The sequence below is a fragment of the Nematolebias whitei genome, chromosome 15, assembly GCF_014905685.2.
Source record: "Nematolebias whitei isolate Nwh7 chromosome 15, NemWhi1, whole genome shotgun sequence".
NCBI classification, from domain to species: Eukaryota; Metazoa; Chordata; class Actinopteri; order Cyprinodontiformes; family Rivulidae; genus Nematolebias; species Nematolebias whitei.
In genome coordinates, this window is record NC_056512.1 from 35,666,714 (window position 1) to 35,694,194 (window position 27,481).

At 39.6% G+C, this 27,481-nt stretch overlaps 1 protein-coding gene across 1 annotated transcript in view; it reads left to right on the plus strand.

Moving 5' to 3' along the window:
- The first annotated feature begins 3,208 nt into the window (after positions 1-3,208).
- icam3 (intercellular adhesion molecule 3) overlaps positions 3,209-27,481 on the plus strand; it is a 29,974-nt gene continuing 5,701 nt past the window's right edge. The window contains exons 1-14 of the mRNA XM_037688570.1: positions 3,209-3,317; positions 6,040-6,306; positions 6,380-6,577; positions 7,773-7,994; positions 8,232-8,459; positions 8,554-8,782; positions 14,849-14,946; positions 15,440-15,703; positions 16,790-17,143; positions 17,242-17,484; positions 19,269-19,453; positions 21,995-22,070; positions 26,782-27,060; positions 27,157-27,477. Of these exons, the coding sequence (XP_037544498.1) occupies positions 3,209-3,317; positions 6,040-6,306; positions 6,380-6,577; positions 7,773-7,994; positions 8,232-8,459; positions 8,554-8,782; positions 14,849-14,946; positions 15,440-15,703; positions 16,790-17,143; positions 17,242-17,484; positions 19,269-19,453; positions 21,995-22,070; positions 26,782-27,060; positions 27,157-27,477 (3,073 nt within the window). The remainder of the gene's footprint in view (positions 3,318-6,039; positions 6,307-6,379; positions 6,578-7,772; positions 7,995-8,231; positions 8,460-8,553; positions 8,783-14,848; positions 14,947-15,439; positions 15,704-16,789; positions 17,144-17,241; positions 17,485-19,268; positions 19,454-21,994; positions 22,071-26,781; positions 27,061-27,156; positions 27,478-27,481) is intronic.

Sequence of the window (27,481 nt, forward strand, 5' to 3'; positions counted from 1 at the left end):
CCCATCCCCTTCAAAAGGCTAAGAATCACAGACTCCCTGTAAAGAGATGAAAGCCTGGTATGTAGTTAATAACCGTAGATTGTATTTGCACAAATACCCCTCAGAGTCTGATGAACTGCTGTGTGTGTACGTCCGGGAATGGGGAGTGCAGATTAGCACATTAAATTCCCGATTTGATTATGCGAACAAAGAATGTTGTAACGACTGCACAGGAATCTTAAAGTTTGCTTTCTTTCCTGCAGCATTCTGTTTATTTTTCAGCGCCTCCATTGTCGCAGCTTTTCTTCTCACATGATGAAAAGCTCAAAGAACTCTCAACCCCCCGCTGGAGTTATTTTTTCATTTTTATTCTCCATGAACATTTTCAGATTTTGACTGAAAACACGTCGTCTTGCAGTCTGCTCATCACCTGCGTGGATCGCAGCAGCTCAGGGAGTATGAGGTTCCGCGTCATGCTTTCATACCCTGAAAATCTGCTGGTTTGTTAGTTGATGCTGGGAGTTTTGTCTCCAGGGAATTCAACAACCTTGAGATGACTGCACATGAGAATTCCTACATCCATTCTGATCAAACGCGGAGATGAGTTTAGTATCATTCCAGTGAAATCGTACAAATGTTTGGAGAAGTTCTTATGAAATCTAAACCCCACTGAAAACAGGATGTGGCTCCGGGGGTGAAAAGTGATGAAGTCCAGAGTAGGGTTTGTTTTGTTACATTTCCTGAGGGTGAAAGGGAAAACAGTCACACAAAGATGGTAATAAATTTCAAACAGGATTGTTTTTTCAGTACAATTCATTTATTTAAATGTTTTAATGATTGCACTGGGCGATTAATTGTCTCAGAAATGATTGCGATAACAATAATATTGTTTGAAATTTGACAATAATTAGTAATTATTGTCAAATTTAAGATGAAATGTTGGTTAATTTTATTTTGAGTGTAGTACCTTTTTAACCACCAGATGGCAGTATAAGACTGTTTTAACTGAAGGATGGATAGTGAGTTAGTGAGCAGCGTGTCTCTTTAAGAAAAATGGGAGGGAGGCCCCTTGACGTGACATGGGTTGTCTCTCCTTCTTTTTTTCCTGTTCTCAAAATGGTGGACGCTCGGTGTGGTTTGAGCTCTTTAGCATAGCATTTTTCACACAAAGCTTTTAATTAAAAAAAAAAAAATCAGTAAACAAGTTCTCAGCTTCTTTTTGCAGAGAAAAACAACTTTTTACACGAAAGCACGGGTTTCAACCGTGAATTTTGCAGCTTTGACAAGACGGATGTTTTTTCCCCCAGGTCGGCCTGTTAGCTTAGCTTGTAGCTTAGCTTCTCAGCTTAGCTGCTTTTAATGATCCAAAAACATGATTTTGGACGGTTAAAATGGATTTTAAAGAGAAAATAGAAAGGGAGGGGTCAGATCACCTGAGTTGAGCCTTTTGTCATCCAGTGTCTTCACTAGAAAGAGAGACACACGAAGAAACGATTAAGCCGGTAAATTAATATGAGGTCGATAATTTTAATTTATCATGCGATTAATTGATTTATTGTTTATTGCGACAGGCCTAATTACATCAACAGAAATGATCCAGGAGTCATTTCAGTCATTAGCAGAGCTGCCGTGTGTGTGTTTGTGTGAATCTAACTTAAGGTTCATTGTTTTTTATTGTCATTTGCATGTGGTATGTGAGGTGGAACAAAACTGTGTACTCAAGGTCCAAGTTACACCCAAAAATAGTAAAAATACTGTATAAAGTATAAAAAGAAACAGTATACAAGGATCTAAGATATATGCTAAACAATAACAATGTAATATGGTATATTAAACAGCAGCCGGAACATGAGTCTGTTGTGTGCAGATGGGTATGAATACAGCAGCTTATGGGTAATAATCAGCAGCATGGATAATCAGCAGCACAGACAAAGTGTCAAATGTCCAATTAAAGTGACATTACAGTGGTTATTCTGGTTCATGAGTCTAACAGATTCAGGGTAGAAGCTATTCCTCGGTCTAGTGGTTCTACACTTAATGCTCCTCAACCTCCTGCCTGAGGAGAGCGGGGCAAAAAGTGTGTGTGCTGGGTGGGTGGGGTCCTTCATGATGCAGGCGGCCCTCTTCCTGTATCTGGAGGTGCAGATGTTCGTGATGGTGGGGAGGCTGACTCCAACAGATTTCTGTGCAGCCTTCACCACTCTCTGCAAAGCTTTTCTTTCTGCAGCTGTGCAGCCCCTGTGCCACACGTTGATGCTGGTTTAACTGCTGGGACTTTGAGACAAGTGGGTGTCATGATGTAAAAAATCATTTCACTTTTCACTCAGTTACATCACTGTCAGAAGTACAGTCACTCATAATGAAGCTAAGCTTCTGTTGGTTGTCAACTTGATTTGAACTCTTAATGACAGACAAAAGCAGAGAGTAAGATACGTTTGGATTGGGTGTGTTTGTATTTCTGTTGTGTCTGCTTGTTACCAAAAAAGCTCACAAACCACAGAATGGCTTTTAATAGAACTTTTAGAACGTAATCATTCTGTGTAGTTGAAATGATTCATTTTAGAATCAGAAACATTTCAAGATGGATGTTGCAGCTGCCTGACTCCAAAATGGCACAAAACCTTGTTAGATAGAATAAATAATGCTGCTCCAAATGAGGTGTGATGACTCCCCAGAATAAAATCAGACCCACTGATCCAAACGGTTGCATCTAAATCTGATTAATATTTCATAAATGTAGGCCTCATTAATTATTGTTGTGTTGCTAATCGCATCGCACCTTTTGCCTAAATTGGCCACAGTTCAAACACCAATCCAGAGTCTGAAACCACCTTCACACCTTATGTTCTTGCCTTTTCTTGATATAAAGACTGAGCTTCTGTGGTTTCAGGTCAAACTCAGTGAGTCTTAGTAGACCCCAAACATCCATAAAAGCAACTTTTGTCAATTTGCTAATTTTATATTAGCTGTATACGCATTTAAATGTGCCAAAATGTTAAAAGCAGAAGACATTAAAACTGCCTGACTGAGAATGAGTCAGCCTCTGTGTCCTCGTTTACACACAAACCACAGTCTGCTGTGTGTGTGTGTGTGTTATCTAAGAGAGGCAGAGCATGTTTCAGAGTGTGCCGGCTTCTTTTCCCTCCCTCCCAAGCTATTCTTTGCATGTAAACCACTGATGTTCAGTGGGTCGGCACAGCACAGCCCCGCACTAGCTGAGCAGAGCAGGATGGAAACCACAGAGGGAACATTGTTCACATCAGGACAGAAAATCAATCCAATGACCGAGTGGAGATTACTCCTTCAGCTCTTCATGGGGCTCGTTCTCTTTGTGACAGGTGGGATTTTCTCCCTTTTGTTAGAATTATTTTGTTGAGCTAATGTCAGTTTTTTTTTGCTGTGTTAGTCTTTTCCATTAACTAAAATGATCTGTGTCAAGTCAAAAACCCAACAGAAAACTGTTTTTCTTTCTTCACTAGTCCTAAAGTAAAGCTACAGGAATCCACCAAGTGCAGAACTTCTCTCTAATCAAAAGGAAGTGGTACCATGTGAGAAAAGAAAACGAAGTTGGGTTACATAAAATCAGTTTGGAGATGAAGCCATAGTGATGTAAATTGCACAGTAACTGCTGCTTCTTTAAGCAGGAATTCAACAGCTAAAAGTAACAAAATACTCCAGTAAAATGGCGTTTAGGTTAAAGTTTTTGTGTCGTTTTAATCACTTAATTGTAGTTTTGACAAGCTGTGGGTTCAATTAAATTTCAATTCATTTTATTTATATAGCACCAAGTCACAACAGAATTCATCTCAGGGCACTGAACAGATATAAAAAAATAAGGTAACGCTATTTGTCTGAGGAGCAGACTGCTTTGAATTTAACTTCATCGCATACTCTCATCTTGAGCAAGAATGAAGGCGACAGTGGAAAGGAAAAACTCCCTAATGAGGAAGAAATCTTTAGCAGAACCAGGCTCAGGACAAGTGGCCATCTGCTTCAACCGGCTGGGTTTGAGAAGAACAGATACACAATGGCAGGTCGAGAATCACATGTTAAGATAGAAATAATTTCACATGAAAAATATTCAATTTTAACAACGCATTTAAGGAAATTAGGTCAATTTGTCCTCCAGTAGTCTAAGCCTATAACAAGCCAACCCTAACTATAGGATTTATCAAAAAGGAAAGTCTCAAGCCCAGTCTTAAAACTGGACAATGTGTCAGCCTTATGGACAGAAACAGGTAGTTGGTTCCACAAGAGAGGAGCCTGATAACTGAAATATCTTTCTTCTATTCTGGTTTTGGAAACTCTAGGAATCGCAAGTAAGCCTGCAGTCTGAGAGCAAAGTGCTCTGTTAGGAAAATATGGAACAATAAAAGCTGTAATATAAGATGGAGCTAGGTTGTTGAGAGCTTTGTAGGTTAGAAGTAAGATTTTGAATTCAATTCTGAATTTGACATGGAGCCAATGGAGAGAAGCTAAAACTGGAGAGAGATGATCTCTCCCACTAACTCCAGTTAAGACTCTGGCAGCAGAATTTTGGATTAACATTAACGGAAGAGACTTTAAGGAAGTATTTGGACACCCAGCTAACAAACCATTGCAATAGTCCAGTCTAGACGTGACAAATGCATGAACCATTTTTTCTACATCATTTTTAAATAAGATGTTTCTAATTTTAGTGATATTACGCAGGTGGAAGAAGGCAGTTCTAGTAACATTTTTAATGTGGGGGATAAAAGACATGTCCTGATCAAAAATAACACCAATATTTTTAACATTAGAGCTGGAGGCCAAATTAATGCCATCTAAGGAGGATGGAAGACTGAAAAATTAATTCCTAAGATGCTCAGGTCCAAAAACCAAAATCTCATTCTTGTCTGTGTTCAAAAGGAGAAAATGTCCGGTCATCCAGATTTATATGTCTTTAAGACATGTTTGTAGTCCAAATAGCTGATTGGATTCATTGGGTGTTATGGACAAATATAACTGTGTATTATCAGCATAACAATGAAAATTTATCCCATGCTGTTTAATAACTTTACCTAATGGAAGCATATTGTATATAAAGTAAAGAGTACTGGTCCAAGTACGAAACCCTGAGGATCTCCATGACTAACTTTGGTGTATGAAGAAGATTCATTATTTACATTTACAAATTGGAATCTATCAGAGAAATATGATTTACACCAATATTGAGCTGTTCAGATTTTTGCAGGACATTGACTTTGACTTTTTTGTGATTTTTGAAGCCAAATAATGTTTTCTGTCTTTGTGTGTGTGTGTGTGTGTGTGTGTGTGTGTGTGTGTGTGTGTGTGTGTGTGTGTGTGTGTTTGCGTGTGTGTCAGAACAACAAGTGCTCAGTCAGTGTGTTGCTAAAAAAAACTGGTGAATATGTGAGGTCATTAGGTTATCTGACGGTCCATGATGATTTTGGACCACAGCTTGGCTTAAAAAACACTGGTATTTTGGCAGCCCAGTAGCACAATGATTTAAGTAATTTATTGGCTGATAGTTTTCTTTGTGCAAAAAATAACTATACAGTGCAGCAAAACTAGAGTATGTTTGTTTAATCAGTGAAATCATATCTGATGCACTTTTGATCTTTCTCAACTGTCTTGTTAATAACAAAGTCCATGCTCAATAATCCAGGTACACAATCCAACATTTTTCAGTCAGGTCATCTGGACAGTTTCTTTTTTTTTTGTGCTGAAACGTTTCGCCTTCAGTCCGGAAGGCTTCATCTTATCACAAGCAGAACTGGTTTGTTCCAATTTGGAGTAAGCTGTTGGGGGAAGAATCAGTTTTCTTGTGTGTTTTCTTGACTGATGAAGTCTTCCGGATCGAAGGCGAAACGTTTCAGCACACAAAAAAAAAAAAAGAAACTGTCCAGATGACCTGACTTATAAATGTTGTCTTGTTAATATTTTATGTCAGATTTGCATTTCACCACATCGCTTTGCGGTGATTAAAAAAAATAGAATAAATATGTAACAAAGTGCTTCTCTTGAGTTAATAATGAAAATACAGTATGAAAGTGTGATTTTGCTTTAATTCGGCAGGTGAAGGTGCATCCTGTCCAATCGAGTTCAGCCCCTCCAAGGTTGTGGTGAAATATGGAGACCCCGTCTCAGTGAACTGTACCTCAACAGTTAGTAATCTCGACGGATTAGGTTGGGAGGCTTCGCAAGGAGGCATCGGCCTCACAAACGTTACATCTTTGACGTGGACTGTTGAGAGTTTAATGCAGTGGAACATAAATCCCTTCTGCTTTTTTAGTGATTTGGATGGACGTCAGTGTCAAAAAAGGCCTGAACTTGTTATATATAGTAAGTATTTGTTGATGTGCACACATTAAATTCATAAGTTAACTGTGCTTGACAATCTATTCCTGTTCTCTAGGTTTCCCAGAATCCATCAGCATCAGCTCCAGCAGTACTTCAGAAATGACAGAAGGGAATCCATATGACTTAGTATGTAACATTTTGAACGTTGCACCAATTAACAAACTCATTATGACGTGGTACAAAGAAGAAACCGTGATTAAGGTAGAAGACTTTCATTTGCACATGGATGGAAATGCGCCCAAAAATGTATCAAGTAGCTATTATTTTACCCTGAAAAGAAGCGACAGCAATGCCACTTTCAGATGTGAGGCACATATGGACTTGGGCCCTGAAGTACCTCCACTTACATCTTCACAAGAGTATCAAATTAAAGAAATTCAATGTAAGTATGCCATTACATTTAGCTTATTCTTTTGTTTTACTATCACAAGTTCTGAAAGTGTAACAGGTAGGCTTGTGTAAATTGCTATTCTGAGCAGACCACAGATTTTTAGAAAGAAAAAAGGACCAGCGATACAAAGTCTCAGTGAACTGCATTTGTAGCAAAACAAGCTAAACGCTAAAAGTAGCAAAATGCCAGCTTTAAACAGAAAAAGGCTAACTAAAAGCTCAAAGTATTAAAAGGTGAACTAGAAGTTAAACAAAAAAGAACCCTAGCTAAAAGTAGCAAAATGCTAGCTTGAAACAGCAAAAAGCTTGCTAAAAGCTAAAATTAGCAGTAGCTAAACATTAAAGTATCAAAAGGCCAGGAAAAGGCTATAGCAAAGTGATAGTTAAACGCTAAATGAAAGCTAAAAGTAGTAAAATGGTGGCTACAAGGTAAAAATGAGCAGAATGTTATCTGAAAACTAAAAATAGCAAAAGATTAGCTGGAAGCCAAAAGTAATGAAAAGATAGCAGAATGCTAAAAGTAGCAGAACATTAGCAGAATGATAGTTCAAAACTAAAAGACAATTGTAGAGCTAGTATTCTGAAGCAGATATCAAAAAGAGCAATACCGTAGTTTAATACTCTGGCTCAGTGGTTAGCAGTGTTGCCTCACAGCAAGAAGTTCCCTGGGTTCAATCCCCAGTTGGACCTGGGGTCTTCCTGTGTGGAGTTTGCATGTTCTTCTCGTGCTTGCGTGGGTTTTCTCCAGATACTACGGCTTCCTCCCACAAACCAAGAACATGCATGTTAGGCTGCCTTCAGGCCCAGGCCTCCCTTGCAAAAAAGATCTGTGATCTCAATGGGATTTGCCTGGTTAAATAAAGGTTAATGAAATAAAATTAAAAAAATAATATTTTAATGAGTAAATGTTACGGCACCCATCTCAAATGAGATGAAGAATGCAAAGTAGTTTGCAAAAAATGCACAGCAGTGTGACTGTGAATGAGCATTCACAGAATAATGCATACAAACACTTCTTTCCATGTTGCTTCTAAAAACTTGCCTTCTGCTGTTTGCAGTTGGGCCTGACATTGAATGTTCTACCATCGAGTTACATGAAGGGGAAACCTTGGAGGACACATGTAGAGTGACAGGAAATCCCACCCCGCATGTCGAGTGGCTGAAAGAGGGACGCCTCATAAACTTGACCGTCCCTTTGAGAAGAAATGACACAGGAATGTTCCTGGTCAAAGCTGAGGGAAGAACCTTACAGGAGAAGACCATCCAGGTTGATGTGTTGTGTGAGTGTCACATTCATTTTTAGATAGAATTCTACCAAAATCTATGCAACCTGAATTGATGCATCATGCTGTTTTGTACACATAATGACCTTGAGTGCTAAGTGCTTTAGTTTAACCATAAACGACAAAAATACCTAACGTGAGACACATACTAAATATGCTAGATATTTATGAGTAACATCCCATTGATGTGTTCCGATTCAAGTTGAAAAGGTGCTTTTATATTTTACCTTTCAGATGGACCAGAGTGGATTTGTCCTCAGACATTCACCATACTAGAAAACTCTAATAACAACCTCGCATGCTCTCTGGGCTTTCCTAAACCCGAGGAAATCTGGTTCAAAGATAATGAGCAGGTGGAACTTCCTCAGGTCCTGACAAGAAGAAATGCAGGGCACTACCAGGTCATAGTTTCCAGCGCCCTGTCAGTTTCCAAAACAATCCCATTGGACATTAATGTTTTGTGTAAGTCCTTGACACATTCTTTTTAAGCAGGGTATTGTCCTTATGACATCAGTGGATTTTCTTTCATGCATTTCGCTTGAACTGTTTTCTGTAGACCCACCGTCAAAGATTTTTGAGCTTGAAGATGCTGAAGTGGATGTTGGTGGAAATTTGAGGCTGAAGTGCTCCTCTGTATCTAACCCCAAACCAAACTACTACTGGCACTACTATCAGGCAGGCAATTTGATTGAGGAAACTGAAGATGGAGTGTCTTGTCTAATCATCCTCAACGCCACTGAGCTGAACACGGGCTTCTACACATGTCAAGCCTGGACGGAGCAAGGGTCTGTCTTCAAAAAAGTCCGGGTCACTGTAAGAGGTAAAATGCATGAACGTTATTCATGTGACTAATGAGATAATCACTTAAGACATTCCAGAAATGGCCTTCAAAGCCAAAATACATATACATAAAAGTCATGTGACACGAAATGAGTGTCAGAAATCCTTTCCACAAAATCAAGTTAGGTACTGAGGCAGAATTTGTTTTAGTTCTTGTTCTTCTGATTATTGTTTTTTTTTTTTTTTTACTTTTATTTTACCAGGAAGAAATCCATTGAGATTATTAATCTCTTTTACAAGGATGTTCTGGGCAATATGCAAATACAGCAACACAGTCTTTAAAAAGTCATTATTGTTTAAACTCACTGAAACCACAGACCTCTGTGTGTTAGTTTTGAATTTTTCTTTGGTATATTTCTTTTAAGAACACAAACCCAGTGTGCTAAAATAATGCTTTCTTCAGTAAACTAGCTTTTACATTAAATTGCACATGTTGTGTTAGGCTATGTGCTACTTTACATACATTGAAGGTGGTCACTGTAAAGTCAAATCAACAAAATCTACACAATATTTTTCTCATATTGATGGTTTATGTGCCCTTAAATTATTATTATTTTTTTTTCCCAAAAAGCCAATTCCAAATACCACGTGATCTCAAACTGCACCATTTAAAATAGTTCAGATAACATTTAATCTTCTCCACTAGGGTGATGTTGCATGCAAGTTTCCTAGTTTCCTAAAAAGAAAAGAAAACATACATGGGTTTTGGAATATTACACAGTCTGAATAAGAATTTTTAAAAGGCATTATGGAAGAAAAAAACCTGTCTTCAGACTTTATTCTCTAGCCATTTTTTAAGATAAAAAAAAATCTAAATTCCAATACAGATACAATATGCTTTTCAGATTGATATTGTCTTAAAGATAGTTCCTTAACTCCCACACTGCAGTATTTGCAATATATTGTGAATCTAAACACAGTTATCATGAAAATCATTAAACTAAACGTATGTAGTGAAATGCACACTGAAAGTGCATGCCGTCTTAAATGAATATTAATTATGCTGTATATTTTGCATAGACAGTATCTAAAGAATTCCAATCCTGACCCAGTGATAATCTGCTTACTTTTTATGTGTTTTACTGTACATTTTGCACACATATCCAATAAGAGTACTGATTGTTTAATTCCAAATATTGGAATTCAAACTTGTATAGCAATGATAAAATCTGGTTTAATGCATTTTTCCTTAATTTTTTTAACCATGTGTTTTAATATGGGTGGCATTGGGATGAAGTGGTTAAAGCTGTTGCATCACAGCAAGAATGTCAAAGGTTGCCCCTGCCTTTCATTTACTTTATTTATACAGGGTAATCTTGTTGAGACATAGTTTTAGGATCTATACAATATACGAAAAAAGTTTTTAAAAAGTCACAAGGTTGTTGGTGCTTCTCTCGGTGGCTATCCACAAAATTGTTGGTGGACACCCTGGGTTAGAGAGGCTCTCAATCTAAAGGAGTCCTAGCTGGCCTAGTTGGCTGGTAGGACTCCGGACAGGATAGGACTCAGGCAGCTGAGGAGTACTGGAGGTGTAAGCAGTCTGCAGCCTTGGTTGTTGCTGAGGCAAAAGCTCAGATGTGAGAGGAGTTTGGTGAGGCCTTGGACAGACTCTTGGTCAGCTCTGAAGAGATTCTGGCAAACCATCAGGCGGCTGAGGAGGGAAATGCAGTGCTTTACTAACACTCTGTTCAGTGAAAGTGGGGTACTGTTGACCTCAACTGGTGATGTCGTTGGGAGGTAGAAGACATATTTCTTAGGACTTCTCAATCCCAACAGCATGTCTTCCATGGAGGAAGCTGAGTTGGGGGACTTCAAGGTTGGTCTGTCCATAACTGTGGCTGAGGTCACTGAGGAAGTAAAAATGCTCCGTGGTGGCAGGGCTCCGGGGGTGGATGAGATCTGCCCCGATTTCCTTAAGGCTCTAGATGTTGTGGGGCTGTCTTAGTTGACACACCATATTGCGTGGGCATCAGGGGCAGTGCCACTGGATTAGCAGACTGGGGTGGTGGTTCCCTTCTTCTAAAAGGGGGACCAGAGAGTGTGCTGCAATTACAGGGGTTTCACTCTCCTTAGCCTCCCTGGTAGGTCTATTCAGAGGTACTGGAGAAGCGAGTCCCATCGTTGGTCGAACCTTGGCTCCAGGGGAAACAATGGAGTTCTGTCCTGGCAGTGAAATACTGGACCAGCTCTTTACCCTCACAAGGTCCTCAAGGAGTCCGTTTGCCCATCCAGTCTACATGTGTATTGTGGACTTGGAGAAGGCGTTCAACCGTATTCCTCGTGTACCTTGTGGGGAGTGCTCCCCCACAATGGGGGGAGATGGGATTAGGGGCACGCTGCTATGGGCTGCTCGGTCCCTATACAAGCAGTGTGAGTTTGGTTTGTATTGACAGCAGTAAGTCGGACACCTTCAGGGCAGGAGTTGGACTCCGCCAAGGCTGCCAGTTGTTAGATTCTGTTAATAACTTTTAAGGACAGAATTTCTTGGTGCAACCAGGGACCGGAGGAAGTCCAGTTTGGTAGCCTCAGGATTCCATCTCTGCTCTTTGCAGATGATGTAGTCCTGGTGTCATTGTGCCGTGAACGTCAGCTCTCACTGGAGCAGTTTGCAGCAGAGTGTGAAGCAGCTGGGATGAGAGTCAGCACCTCCAAATCTGAGGCCATGGTCCTCAGTCAGAAAAGTGTGGATTGCTTTCTTCGGGTTGAAGATGAGGTTCTGCTTCAAGTGGAGGAGTTCAAGTATCTTGAAGTTTTGTTCATGAGTGAGGGAAGAATGGAACGTAAGATTGACAGACTGATTGGTGCAGCATCTACAGTATTGCAGACTCTGTGACGGTAGATAGACCCAAAGTAGAAATGTTACTTTTCCACGTCGAGAGGAGCCAGTTTAGGTGTTTCAGGCATATGGTAAGGATGCTCCCTGGGTACTGGGAGGTGCGTTGGGCATGTTTGACTGGGAGGAAACCTTGTGGAAGACCCAGGACACGCTGGAGAGACTATCTCTCTTGATTGACCTGGGAACGCCTTGGAGTTCACCAAAAGAGCTTGAAGAGGTGACTGTGGAAAGCGATGTCTGGGCCTCCCTGCTGAAGCTGCAGCAATGGATAAAAACAATGGATGGATGTTTTTTTTTAACTAAATGTTCGATAATTTGGGGATTTCTCATAACCATAAAAAACTTGATTTCATTCTTGTAAACACCCACATAACATCATCTGATTTGGCCACAGCCTTATGCTATCTGTGCGCAAGTTTGCCATTCATGACACCTCATCTTACCCCACACATGATTACTGCGTAAACACCACGGTAATTATGTGTAAATGTGTTATGTGCTGTTTACACATCAAAGTCTCATGAAAAGTCTTGTAGACCTATTTGTGGCACCACAGGCTTTCCATGTGACCCTGCATGGAAAAGTTTTTAACATACATGCATGCCCTCTGGGATTTATCATGGGGTGCTATAGGTATCTCTGCAGACAAATACAGAAGGCGTATCTGGAGGGCCACATCTGATTGGACAAAAAAAAGGCTGAACCCAGACCACACTCAAACCAATCTGTTTCAGGTGCAGCCTACAACCCAAGAACAAAAGAGAATCTTCTTGTGTTTGACAGCAGACATAACGCTGTTTTTTTAGAAACCTTCAGTTTAAAAAAAGAGCTGACGTAACTTACCTAAAGAGCCGAGAAGGGGTTCTCTGCAGACCAAAAGGGTGTTTCTGGACCATAGGCATATGTGGACAGCAGACACTGATTGGCTAACTGTATTTAATAGGCGTTTGTAGATGGCAAACACTGATTGGCTAGCTGTATATGCTGGCTCTTTAGGTAAGTTACAACCAAACCAGATTTTTTTTTTGTTCCAGTAATGAATTCAAAAAACGTTCAATACAAAAACAACTGGACTTTATTTGTAACAGAAGACGTTTCGCTCCTCATCGGAGGAGCTTTCTCAATTCAAAGAGCAGTGAGTGAGGGATTCAGGTTATAAGGCTGAATGAGATAAGACACACACACACATATGTGTGATTCTAGAATTCTAGAATTTGATTCTAGAATTGCGCCGCTCAAGGTGGCTGCATGTTGGAGCAGCTCTGTTACTTTCATTCTGAGATTTAGCTTTTCAAAACTTTAATTCCTGGTTTTCTGGATGTAAATCATATTTTTTGGATTATTGTTTCCTCTGGTATCGGACGCTGTGCAGCCGGAAGGATACTTACTGAGACGTTTTTGGTTTTGGACATTTGTTATGATGCGTAACCATGGCAACAAGGCAGTTTTCGACAACAACAGCTGCTGATTAACATCTCAAAAGCTCAAATAATATCTCAACTATGGCCCCAACTCTCAAATGAGTTGAAAAGGATGTTATCTGGACGCATTCTCATCTACCTGCCAGCTGTGCTAGAGTGCCTGACCACTGAGATCCTGGAACTAGCAGGAAACACGGCTCATGACAGCGGAAGGACAGGATTGTCCCTCAGCACCTACAGTTGGCTGTCCGCAGCGACGAGGAGCTCGGTAGACTGCTGGGAGGAGTGGCCATCGCTCTGGGAGGAGTTCTGCCCAGCATTCAGGCGGTCCTACAGCCCGGGGGAACCGAAAGGCCAGCCGAGTCTGGGTGGACGGATCGGACGGCATCTGCAGCCAGTTTCTTAGGATCCACTGTGGGATGGACCTTTACAAGAGATCCTTTCCTGACTACAACCATCAGTATCTATAACATCTCTTAATGAAATGAGGATAATGAGTTACAACAACAAATAATTTCCCTTTGGGATTAATAAAGTCTTTTTGAATTGAATTGAACTGAATGTAGATTGGCAGTTCACACCTAATATGTGTGTATCTCATTCAGCCTTATAACCTGAATCCCTCACTCACTGCTCTTTGAATTGAGAAAGCTCCTCGGATGAGGAGCGAAACGTCTTCTGTTACAAATAAAGTCCAGTTGTTTTTGTATTGAACGTTTTTTGAATTCATCATGTCCTGGATGACTGAGAATCTTCACCAGCATGTTCCAGTAATGCCTTGGTTTTTATCGTCCAATGAGATGTGACTGTCCATACGCTTTTTTCTTGTCGTCCAATCAGATGTGACCGTCCAGATATGCCTTTTTTCTTGTCGTCCAATCAGATGTGGCCATCCAGATACGCCTTCTGAATTTGTCTGCAGAGATCCATCCATCCATCCATTATCTTTTACCCGCTTATTCCATTTTGGGTCACGGGGGTCGCCGGTGCCCATGTCCAGCAATCACTGTGCGAGGGGCGAGGTACACCCTGGACGGGTCGCAAGTCCATCACAGGGCCACATAAAGACAAACGAGACAAACAACCATTCACTTCCTCACTCACACCTAGGGACAGTTTAGAGTCACCAATCAGCCTAACATGAATGTTTTTGGTCTGTTGGAGGAAACCGCAGTACCCGGAGAAAACCCACGCATAAAAGAGCCAACAAATACAGCTAGCCAATCAGTGTGTGCCCTCCAAAAACGCCCATTCTCCAGAAACGCCCACTTTTGCTCTGCAGAGAAGCTCTTGTTGGTGCTGCAGCACCCTTCACACCCCTACTTCTCATGTAGGCTTTTCATTAATACTGTTAATATATTTTACTTACACACGAACCAATATCATTGTCCAAGTTTTCACAAGGTCATTTAAAAGTTGCACATTAGTCAAAGTTATGCCTCATTATTCATTATATTTGTATTTCTCGTTCAGTTTGGTAGCTCGTTTCTTGTCGGTGGCAGCTTGTCTCTCTCGCTGCTACATTTTTAGCTACGTCGTAGCAGGGGGAGCGCGTGTGTGTCTGCGCCCGGTGTTCGAGGCGGGGTGGCGGGGGAGGGGGTCGTTTCCTCTCCGCCGACGCGGAGCTGCTGCTCGGTGCTGTTAGCTTAGCTTCCTCCCACTAAATAAATAAATAAATAAAGTCCGCACTTCCAGTCCGGCTCCGGCTGAAGAAAGCCGCCTGCCCCCGCTCACAAAAACTCTTTCTTTTAAAGAAGAAACCGAGTTTCTTCGTCCATGGAGGATTTCAGCGGTGCTCGTCTGGTGCTTTTCATTTTAACGCTGCTGTCGCTTTCTAACGGGACAAAGTCGAGTAAGTTGTGTGAAACAATTCAACACCTCACGTTTTCTTTGGTGTCGACACTCTGACGGTTTATTATAGGCGTTTAGCCTCAAATGTCTGCATGTGAAGACTCACTCTGTTTTTGTTGTCTTTAAATTGTGTTAGACAAGAAGTTTAAACACTAGTCGTTACTTTTGATGGCGTCTTGTGCCATTCATTTCTCGTCTTTTCTAGGTCTCAGTTATTTATTATATTTATGGGAATGGTGGGATGACACATTTAACTAACATGTGTGCAGTCAAGCTGAAAGAATGGTGGGCACCAAGTCCAGACTGCATTAAGGGAGGGGTGTATCCTTCCTGAGCCTTTTCCTGTCGCCTTCAGTGCTGCCATTGTGCTTAAAACTGGCCTTGCTGTTCTGTTTCAACACACCAGCCTGGATCTGATACGTTATCATAATGCATGCCTGTCACCTTAATGTAGAAGAAATACCATTTTTTCACTCCCACCCTTCTTCTCACAGGTGCAGAACTGGAATGCCCTGTTGAAATATCTCCAAAGGAGGTGGTGTTGCAGTACCAAAGCAGCTGGCAGGCTGTACAGTGCAAACCCAAAACCAGTGAAGAAAATGTTGGGGAAATCTACTGGATGACTGGGAAAGGCACTAAAATAGTGAACACCAATTGGTTTGCTGACACCCACAGAGACTGGGACCCTCAGCCTGTTTGTCATGGAGTGTTTACCGGGATAGGAAACTGCTCTAAAGCTTTACCCTACACTCTCTACAGTGAGTATGTCTAATTAATATGACAGCCAACTCTAGACATTGATCAAGCTACCATACCATTTTATTTATAGAGCACTTAAAACAGCGACAAGGCCAACCAAAGTGCTGTACAGACAGAACAACAGGAAACACACAAAGCAAAATACAAAATGAAGTAAATCAGAAATATAGACATAAAAACGATGCAGATAATGACGGCTAACCGGTGTGGAGCATACAAGTTCAAACACAGATCATCTGGTGTTGAAAGCTACTGAATAGTAGTGGGTTTTTAAACAGGACTTGAAAACCGAGAGGGAGGGGGCATATCTGACAAGCAGAGGTAACTCGTTCCAAAGTCTTGGTCCTGCTACAGAGAAAGCCCTGTCCCCTCTGCGCTTAAGACGAGTTCCTGGAACTGTGAGGAGCAACTCAGTTATGACCAGAAATTTGGTTTGGTAGTATCTGGGACTAATCTCCAAAACGTATTCTAAGGACAAACAGATTGAGCAAGAGGTTTTTGTCATTAACTATTTAAAGTAAACTCTGTTTGTTACCTAAATATATCTTGTGAGCCACTAGATAGATTTTTAATGAAACCTTTAGGTAATAGTAGGTGTATATCTACAAGTGATTAACTTTTGGAGCCAACTCACTTTTTAAGATGGCTGCCACAGCCAACTAGCTTTAGAAAACACAGAAATTACTCTAATTCTGTAAGATGTACAAATATTAAGCTAAAATTCAGCGTGATATTAGCTGAAAGTCATTCACAATACATAGTCCAAGTGCAAACATATTGTGCTATTTTGTTACTTTAGACATTAGTCAGCATAAAAATTGCTCTGACAGTCAGTTTTACAGATATTGAACTAAAATTTGATGTGGTAGGACCCATGAGTTATCCACAACACATACTCTGAAATCACACATTTTTCAAAGTTTGACTGATACGTCTGTTGTTTCTCAACGTAAGATAATCTTGATCTAAATCTCTTGCTTGAAACATGGCGGGGATAGCGTTCCTTTAAAGAATGCTGCTAGGTCTATATTTTTGTTCTTTATTTAATACATTTTTTCCGTTCTTTCTTGAATCAACACCTGCAGAAACTCCAGAAAGCGTATCCATCCAGGTCATGGATAACTCAAGGCTACCTGTGGAAGGCACCGAAGTGCAGTTGCGGTGTGACATCATCAGCGTGGCCCCTGCCCAGAACCTCGCGGTGTGGTGGACGTTTTATCAAGGGAACAAAACCATTGAGCCATTAGGTAACGCAACCTGCGACTTCAGTCCAAACAGCTCTAACAGATCTCCGGTAAACGTGTCGTGCACCATGAACATCACTCTGGAGAGGTTTCACAATGGAATCGAGGTCAGATGTGAGGCTGAGTTGAACCTGGGACCGGAAGGACCACAGCCTCCAAACATGACGTCCAGCGCCTTAAACATCCTTGTGCTCTGTGAGGATTACTTTTGCTTTATAGTAGTCAGTTGTAAAAACTCTTTAACACGTCACAGAATCTGTCCTCACTCTTGCGTTTTGCCTCTGGTTTTACAGATGAACCTAAAATTAATACCACAAAGCTTCCAGAGACGGTCCTGGTGTTCAGAGATTCTCCTGAGGAGCTCGTTTGTGAGGCCGATGGTAACCCTCGTCCGACAATCCACTGGGAGTACACTTCCAAAACAGCGATCCTTAAATCTGAGGGGAAGCTCGTGGTGGACGACGCAGGCTTCTACAAGTGCAACGCTACCAATGAGTTTAAGACCGTAATACAAGAGGTTAAAGTTATTTTAATAGGTAATGTACATACATTTTGTTTTCAACAGTATTTATTTGCTGATACGAGGTCCTTTTAATATATCCATTTAGATTGCCGTATTTTTAAGTTCTGCAAATGCTACGACCTGTTGAGCTGTACAAGTTGTACCAACCTTGGCAGACTTCCCAGGTTTATGACTAAAATAAGATAAGCAGATCTGAGACAATTTTTAAAAGTACTTTTTTTTATCATTGGTGTGGGTTTTAGATCTGGATGTGTTTTCTTGAAAGAATGGGAAAAAAAATCAGTGTCTGATTGTAGCTGGATTGCTGGTTGCACTTCTTCAAGTTTGATTCTTTTTGAAACTGTTTGTTAATGTTCATCTAGGAGGGGTCATGGAAATCACTGGGCTGAGCAGGAAAACTCCTTCCAGCAGCAAAATATGTCAAACATGAGGCTGCCAGGAGTGTTGCATAACTAAATTAGAAAGATTAAACACTGTAAAAAATGCAACAAAGTTAAGTCAGGTCCTCTGGACGGTTTTGTTTGAACAAAAAGAAACCTCTACCTGGATTATTGATCATGAAAGAAGAGGAATGAAAGTTAACTGTAGTAAGACAGAGTCCATGTGTGTGAATGAGAGGGGGGCAGGTGGAACAGTGAGGCTACAAGGAGCCGAGGCCATAAAGGTGCAGGACTTCAAGTACACTGTCCAGGAAAATGGGGAATGTGGTAAAGAAGTGAAAAAGAGAGTCCAGGCAGGACAGAGTGGATGGAGAAAAGTTTCAGGAGTGATTTGCGACAATAGTTCAAAGGAAACGTTTACAAGACAGTGGTGAGAGCAGCTATGTTGTATGGTCTGGAGACACAGACATGGACAAAAGGACAGGAGACAGAACTGGAAGTGGTGGAAACAGTTATGTTGAGGTTCTCCTTAGGAGTGACAAGGATGGATAAGGTTAGGAATGCGATCATCAGAGGTTGAACAACTGGGAGATAAAGTTAGAGACTGAGATGGTTTGGACATGTCCAGAGGAGGGACAGTGGGTATATCGGTAGAAGGATGTTAGAAATACAGCTGCTAAAGACAAAGAGAAGATATATGGATGCACTTAGAGAGAACATGGAGGTAGTTGGAGTGAGGACAGAGGATGCAGAGGACAGAGAGAGATGGAGGAGGATGACTCGCTGTGGCGACCCCTGACGAGGGAAAAGCCGAAAGAAGAAGATTATTGAGCGTGAATCAGGATAGTGTAAAAAATGGTTGTCCAGTTCTGCGCCACAGCAGTTGATTATTTTACCTGCATTGTTTTGTCCTCTTGATATCCTGCCAGAAATAGTTTGCATGTCACCATCATGCGTGTTGAGTGTTGCTGCTGATCATTTGCATAACTTAATGACCCCGACGGCGACTCCCAGTCTGGTAACGGATCGCGATGTTGCAGCTCAGACATGATCTTCCGCAGGTTTTGTGATCATGACAAGTGGTGCAGCCCTGCATCAATTCTGAATGTAATGGATGTGATGCAGCAGAAAACCTGCAGGATCCAGGCTCTGAACAATGGGTAGACTATCAAAGGTCTTTGTCTGAAAACGGAAATCCTACTCAAGACTTATGTTTTTAATATAAAAATGGGTTCCTGTTGATCCTAAAGGTGCTGTGTTAATCTTAACTTGCGATTCCTTATTCTTAGCAATGCAAGTTGTATTTCATATTTCCCTAAAAAATAATAAACAACCCTACAGAGAAGAATGTTTACGCTGTTAAACAGCAGAAATGGAGACGCCTTTTAATGTATGATTTTGTGTCTGGTTTCTTTAGAGGACTACCTCCCCCTCATTGCTGGGTTTGTGGCTCTCACAGTGGTGATCATCTCCATCGTCTTCCTCTTCATCTACTCCATCTACTACAAGAACACCAGGATGCGCCGCTACAGCTTTAAAAACCCCAAGTTCAGCAGTCAGAATGGCAACGTGGCTAACAACGGATGGGACACCCAGTTACCTGTGACCAAGCTGTCGTAGCAGCACAGGTGTTGATAAAACAGGATGGATGCTGGGAAAGAGCCGAAACTGACACCAAAACTTTACAATATTTTAAAGACTGAATATCACTGAAACAGGCTGGAAATGTCCTCTACTACACCAAACATCACTTGGGTTTCACATCTGTATCCCTACAACCAATTACTCAGCTTTACTCAGCAATTGCTACTGGATTCCACCTCCTTTCACTGGACAAAAAGGGAAATGGATCAAGGGCTTAAAATCTGGCACAATTTTTATATAGAATTTTTATACAAAGTTAATTTAATAGGATTGCTGTATTTTTGACTTTGTATTTATAGTGTTTCATGTCCCCCTGTGAATTTTATGGTCATATATGAAAGTATTTTTAAAAGGTGTGTCATTTTAGCATGTTGGGAGGGTAAAACTAATGTGATTCTGTTGATACTAAACCGGTAAAAAAATTTTGAGGAAAAATTCAGAAACTTTAAATAACCCATTTGCATGCCATTTCTTAGGGGCTGAGGTAGCTTGGTGGTCTTGTAAGCCTGAGGTTGCGGGTTCGAGCCCAGGTTGTGTGAGGAAGGGTATCCGGCGTAAAACAATTGCCAAATCTTTCACGAGTTTTCTCGCTGTGGTGACCCCTGAAGAAGGGAGCATCCGAAAGAAACTTGCATACATGCCATCTGTTCGTGTTTGACTTTTTTTTTTAGTGTCACACTGTCAGGCTCAGGCCTTGTGGGACAAATGATCTTGTTCCATACTTTTGTGTTTTTGAATGATTGACCGCCCTCTTTAAAATGTTTATTCAGAAAAATATTTATGTGAGGCAAAGCTTTGTATTTATTTATAAAATCTGTGTAACGTTGGCTTTCAAGTAAGTGTAAAACTTTGATGAAGGACTTGCTCTGATTTCAACTGTGATAAAAGAAACAGTAAGACACTGTCTAATTTGTGAATACTGCTGTAAATATTTGTAGCTTGAGCAAAACAGTATTTAAACTATTAAAATTGTCGCTTTTCCAGAACACTGTCAAACAATTTAGTCAAAAACAAATTAAGCAAAGTGTTTAAAACAGAAAAGGAAGTAATAGATCAGGGGTGCCCAAACTTTTTCTCTGAAAAGGCCAAATTTAAAATCTATTAGAGGGCTGAGGGCCAAATGCAATAATATACATGAAATGCAAATAATTCTTTAAGTAAAGTCCATTTATTTATTAAACAGTTATTTATCCTTACATTCTGTATAAAGAACATTACAGAACAGGTGGTGGTGGTGGCTGTCTGGGGGTCCTCCCCCTGAAAAAATTTAATAAAGTAGATGCCATTTCCTGCATTTTGGTGTATTTTACAAAGGTTTATTACAGTAGATTAACATGAAACAAAAGATGTAAACTCATTGAAATTTCCGACTGCAAAGCTGCAGCTCTGCAGGCAAGGGACGTTCACTTCAGAACAAATTGAGGTCACTGATTGGTCAATTGCTAATGTGCCTACTGGACTAATTGACAGGTGGCGTGATTCGTGCAAAAAAATTATAGATTGTATTGGCCTTTTTGAGACTTGTCATTTAGTCCATATTTATTCAACATTTATTCAATATTTTCATGAATCTAATATTTGAGAACTGTTTCCTTACAAAATCCTAATGATGGTTTCTTAATTTTTCAGAGATGCTAAGTTAAAATTGAGGGGTGCTCAATAAGGTTGTGTGATGGGCACCTACATGATGCTCAGCTTTGTCAAAGGAAATGTTATTCAGCAGCAAGAAACTGCTGAGAGACAGTATGAAGTCTGTCAAAATAAAATTATTACAATTTAAAAAAACTTAATGCACAAAGTAGTCACTCCAGCTGTGTAGTGTCATTACAGTAGTCATTGGGCCAACTTTCCATCTAACATTAAACTTGGAATGATGGAGTGTAAACACATTGATTCTTCAAAGGAAATTTTTATATAGTAGTGAGGACAGCTTGGCGGGCCTAATTAAATGACTTGGCGGACCAACTTTAGCCCGCGGGCCCCACTTTGGGCACCACTGTAAAGGTTTCCGTGATTGTTTTGATATTTAGCCAGAAAAGTGACTCACCCTCATTTCCATTAAGTATGGGGTAGTCACACAAAAATGAAAATAGTTACATTTTAGACAACTTTGAACGTTCAAGGGCAAATCTGAGTAAGTCACGAGGAATTATTAAAAGTGATGGTGTTTAACAGTTAAAGCTGCAACATCCAACAGATGAAAAACATTTAACTGTTATTTAAAAAAAGGGCGGCCACTCGTTTTGGAGAGTTTAGGAATTACCCATATGTGGCTTTTGCGTGCAGGCTCACGTTTTCAAGCGTTGAATTACATCGCATGGGGATGTGAACGTCACAAAACCAGGCTGGGAATCGAGAAAAAAGGGCGGTTTACGTAATGCACGCAAACGCACCATTGCTGCCTTTGGTTTCGAGCTCGCGACTTTTACAATTTGTTTTCCAGGTAGAAGGAAACGACTCCCTGGGATCTAAGGACACCGTTTCCTGTCGTAACTACAGTGTATTTCCTCTTTCAAAGAAACTGTGCTACAAACCACAATGTGGTTCTTCATATTCATCTTAATTCCGCTCTCAGGTAAATGAGTGCTTCTTGTTCGCTCGTACAAAAATCAGAATATCTCGCGACTCCATTTTTACGGTGTCGATCCATTTTTTAGGAGCTACGCCCATCATGATTGTTTGATTCCTCAACTTAAAGTCCTTTTGTTTTTAATTAATCCTTTAAACTTAGGACAACTAGCTGTTTGCGTTTAAAGTTAAAGTCAAACACGGCGAAGTTATTTTATGTTGAATATTGGATATTTGAGCTCCGCGGATTCAGCGGTGTCTTTCTCTCATTCGACCCGATTCAGGTGGTCTGATTTCGGTCAGCTGCTCTCGGTCTGCTCCCTCCAACGACTCGGAAGTGGTTCGCTAAGGGACCGTCAATAAATTACCAAACCCTGGAAAAACAAAAACAATGGCGGTCATGTGTGACCCACTAACATGAAACTGATGGTTAATTACTCTACTAGAATAGACAGACGAAATATTATTTTTTATCAGATTTTAATGCGTTTTGTATTTTTTAATAACCATATTTAATTAAAATTAATTTTGTCACTAGCTTCTAACAGCCTTGTGATGTCAAATCCATGTTGAATTGTGTTTAGAAAGTAAGACTTTTTTCCCCCTGATTTTATGGCATATTTCTTTTAAAATTAAGACTATAATTTTTCAGTAGTTTCCATGTAATATGGCATATTGGCAAAAGGTTTATTGTAATAGCCTGGACAAGTAAGGCACCCCCACTTTTATATATATTTTATGAATGTTGGCTTAAACAGAACATATTACTGTACTTTTTCTATAGCTTATGTCATTTGACGTAGTGAAACAAAATCCTTTTTTAAATATTTTAGTAGACTGCTAAAAAAATGACATGCTTACAGTGATATAACACAATTTTATTACAGTCACAAAGTTTACGTGACTTTGTAACAGTGTTGAACACGTTTCACGTATTACAGTTTACTGTCACAGTTGACATTTCCAGGTCCCTTTCTTGACTTTTTCATAATCTGTGCAAGTTAGTTTTAGGCACTGGACCTGGAACCAATTGTCACAGTCGTCACTGGATCTGTTAAAGTATAAAAAAATGTTAATGCAGTAATGATCCTTTGCTTTTACACATACTAGGGTGTTTACCTGCTTGTCATTTGTATTCCTCACAACTTTAGGCCTGTTGACAACGATGCCACAGGTGCTTCCATCCATAATGCATAAACTGTTTTGAGTAAGATCGATTTTAATTAATAATTTAATTTGATCCAATTGGCACATTGTGGCAGAATAGGATTTCACTTGAACAGGCGTGTATTTATTATTGCCTGCCGCAGAAAGGCAAAATGATTTCTGCCCTTGGTTGTCTGTTTGTTAGCAAAATATCTGAAAGTCACAGGAGTACGTCATTTTCATTGAAGCTTTCAAAGAGTAATAATGGGACTGGTTAACTGTTGGAGTCAACTCAATTTAAGATGGCCACCACAGCGATGCCGACATTAAAAAGTATAAAAATGCCTCTACCTCAGCCATATTTACATTTGTTGAGCTAAAATTTGGTGTGGTAGTAGAATGATCCACACATATCCTAAGAGTCACTAAATTGCACATGATCTTTGTTTAAATTTTGACAATAACTACCGGTATGTAGAGTCAACTCTCTCTGTGTGTGTTAGCAAAATATAACATAAACATCATGACAATTCTTGCTGAAACTTGCAGGAAATAGCCATTGGATGTGCCTGTACAACCAGTTTTATCTTCAAGGTTTGACTAAATAACATCTGTCATTTCCAAACTTGATCTTAGTCCAAAACTGAGGCATGGAAGTATTCCTTCAAGGAGTACCACACCTTTAATTTTGTGGTTTTGATTTGGACTTTATTCTAAGGAAGTTAGGACAGGAACAGCATGTTGGTGATCTTTAGAAACTGAAACGGAGGAGTTCAGCTGCTGTGGTTCTGAAAGTGAAATGTTCTGCTTTCTCTCGGTGTATTGTTTCAGCAGCTCAGCTGTTTTGGTTTTGTTTTGCAATACTTTTTGTTTCATAATGACAAAGTTTTAATGGTGACAGGTTTGAGTTGCACACAGGACAGTTTATCACATTTTCCCACAGAGCCTGTTGGGAAACCCATTTACCTAAAATAAGCCTAAATTAGCTTTATGTGATTGTGTTATTAATTAGCAGTCGAGCTTTGTTAGCAGGCGGGTTTATCCTCCCACAACACTCGTCTAAAATAATCTGACTACTGAAATACTCAGATTTTGTTTCACCAGACCTCAGGACGGTTTCCTTCACCTCAGTTCATGACGACTCAGACATGAAGAAGGTGCTGTCCATTCTGAACCTGCTTGTAAATTCTTCTTGTTTTGCATTTGTGAACGGAAGCAACAAACTGTTGAATATAAAGACGGTTTTCCAATCTGTGCCAGGCACATCTACCGGTAGTTAGAATCTTCTGCTGTGCAGTTGAAGACAAAGAGATGAATATTCACTATTGTTTTGTAGCTGCCTTGTACCGTGCAGACAGAGTTTAGAGTAAATTATATTATGTTCAAATGAAATACCACAAATTTGACATTAAGAATTGTACTATTATTACCATTGTTTTGTTGATTCTGTTGATCTGCTTAACTTTCTTTTTAATAGTGTGAATGCACATGAAGCAGTTAATACTATTCACACTATTGATTCACACTATTGATACACACTATTGATACGTTTGTCTTCCGTACATTTTTCGACATCGCTCTCGTTCCACAATTTTTGTGCTCTTTCAACAAATCATAGATCAAAAACATTCGGCTCATTCAGGAGAAGGGTGCTGTAATTTTTGGTTTTGGTGCAACTTTAGCTTTTTGAAATATTTAGCCTTTTCTGTCCCGTTTTTTCTCAGGAAATAAATTGAGCTCATTTTACATCCTTCAAATCTTTAGATTTGTTTACAGCCTTTTACAGCTCCTTTCACATTTTGTTCTGCTTCAGCTTCTTTCAGATTCCTTGTGCAAATTTAAACTTTTTCAGCTACTTTCAGCTGGTTTTTTTTTTTTAGTAGTTTTGTGCTCCTTTCAGAATCTTTCTAACTATAAAATTTTTGTTCTTCTTTAACTTCTTTCTGCAAATTTCAGCTTATGTTCCTTTCACCTTATTTTTCTGCAAGTGTCAGCATTTTCTGCTATTTCAGCTACTATTTAGCTGTTTTTAATTCTAATTTTATATTTTTCTGCTAATTCCACAGTTTTTGCACTCATTTAAACTTTTTTTCAGCCTAATTCAGCAAAATGGTGCTTTCTCCACTTCCTTCTGGTAATTTAAGCTTCTTTCTGCTTGTTAGCTACTTTTCAGCTGTGTTTGCTAACTTCAGCTTTTTTCAGATAATTTCCACTTTTGTGTGCTCATTTCTGCTTCTTTCAGCTGAAGTGGGCAAAACTGTGCTCACTCTACTTCTGCTAATTTAAGCTTGTTCTACATTTTTATCTAATTTTTTAGCATTTTTAGGTAATTTCAGCTGTCCAGATAAATTAAAGTTTGTCATGGTTATTTCGCCTACTTTCAGCCTAAATAACCTATTTCTACTAATTTCAGCGTTTTATGCTCTTTTCAACTTATTTCTGCTAGTTTAAGCTTTTTTCTACTATTTCAGCTAGTATTTAGTTTTTGTGCTAAATTTAGCTATTTCAACTAATTCCACATTTTTAGCTAATTTCAATTCTTTCCACATCCTTCTGGTAGTTTAAGCTTCTTTCTGCCTTTTCAGCTACTTTTCAGCTTTTTTTGTGCTAATTTCAGCTTTTTTTTTTTTAGCTAATTTCCCCATTTTTGCACCTTTCTGCTTATTTAAACAATTTCTGCTTTCATCTTCTAAATTCGGCTTGTTCTTCAATTTTAGCTACATTTCAGCATGTTTTTAGCCAATTTCAGCTGTTTTTCAGCAATAAGCTGAATTGTTGCACTGCATTTTCACAGGAAATACAATTTCTCTAGTCAAGTTTACAATTCTTTACAAATGTTAGCAATCATTTAGTACTCGCATTGCATTTACACAAAATGAAATCAGCAGAACCATAAGTATAAGCTAAAATTAGCTGAACTGTTGTTAAAGGCTAACATAAAAAAAAAATAGCTAAAAAACAAACTTTACTAAAAGTCTTAGTTGGCAAAAGCACATCTAATTTTTTTAGCAAACTCGAGCTAAATCTAGCCAAATCATACTTTAAAGCTAAAATTATCAAAACTGTATCTAAATGGGGAAAAAGCTAAATAGTAGCTAAAAGTGTACGAAATGTAACTTAAAGCTAAAAAATGTAAATCGGCTAAAAGCATAAAAAGACAAAAATAAAGCAATATGCTGAAGATGATATGGAGGACAATATTTTAAAGGCAGTGAAGGGAACTCCATGCTTCTACAGGAGTTTTAGTAAAACTAAATAAAAGTATAAAAGTTAAAAATATTAAGTTATAGCACAGTAATTTGATTGAGCCAAACATTTTGATAAATGAATGTTTGAACTAACTCAAAGTTTGGAAGCAGTCTGAGTGAAAAAAACAAACAAACAATAAAACATACGGAAGAAACTAGAAAAAGTAAAACAATAATCTGAACGCTGACTCAGCATTCCTGCAACAGTTTGTTGCAGAAAAACAATCTCGTAATTTCCACTTTTGTGCTTATTTTTTTTTTACATGGCTACTTGCACTATAAGCTTTTTTTTCTTTCTTAAGCAAATGTTTCCTGTTTCTTTAGGAAATCCTGTGAGTGCTTGTGAAATAAAGTTCAGTCCTCCGGTAGTTGTGGTGAAGTTCGGAGGTTCTCTATCGGCCACCTGCAGCTTGTCCTCCTGCACCAATGTGGTGGGAATGGGTTGGGAGACCACATATAGCGCAGGAGGCATGCAAAGCAACGTCTCTTCTATTCAGCTTAACATAACTGAAGTGAAGGACTGGCATCCACAACCACAGTGTTATGTCACGTTCTCTGATGACCAGGACCAACAACTTCGAAAGCTACCAATCATCGTTTACAGTAAGTAACTTCATATGACAGTTTAAAGCAGACTTTCATTTGACTTTTAAGTTAATGTTATTATAACTTGCCTTTTCTGTAATTTTTTTGCTGAAGAAACGCCAACCCATGTGCTCTTCAATCAAATTCACTGGGGTCCCATGGTGGAGGGTCAGCCGTATGACTTGCAGTGTGATGTTTTTAATGTTATACCAACTGCCTACCTGTCTGTGCGTTGGCACAAAGGAAACGAGATATTAAGTGAAGAGTACAATTTTTCTTCATATTCAAATGTCACATGGGCGACTCGCCTGACACCCCACAGAGATGATGATGGAAGTGAGATATGGTGTGACGCGATCGTGCGCTTGTTGCCAACAGGACTCGAGCCACAGCCTCCTGCAGTTCAGTCAGAGAGGCGTAAATTAACAGTCAAATGTGA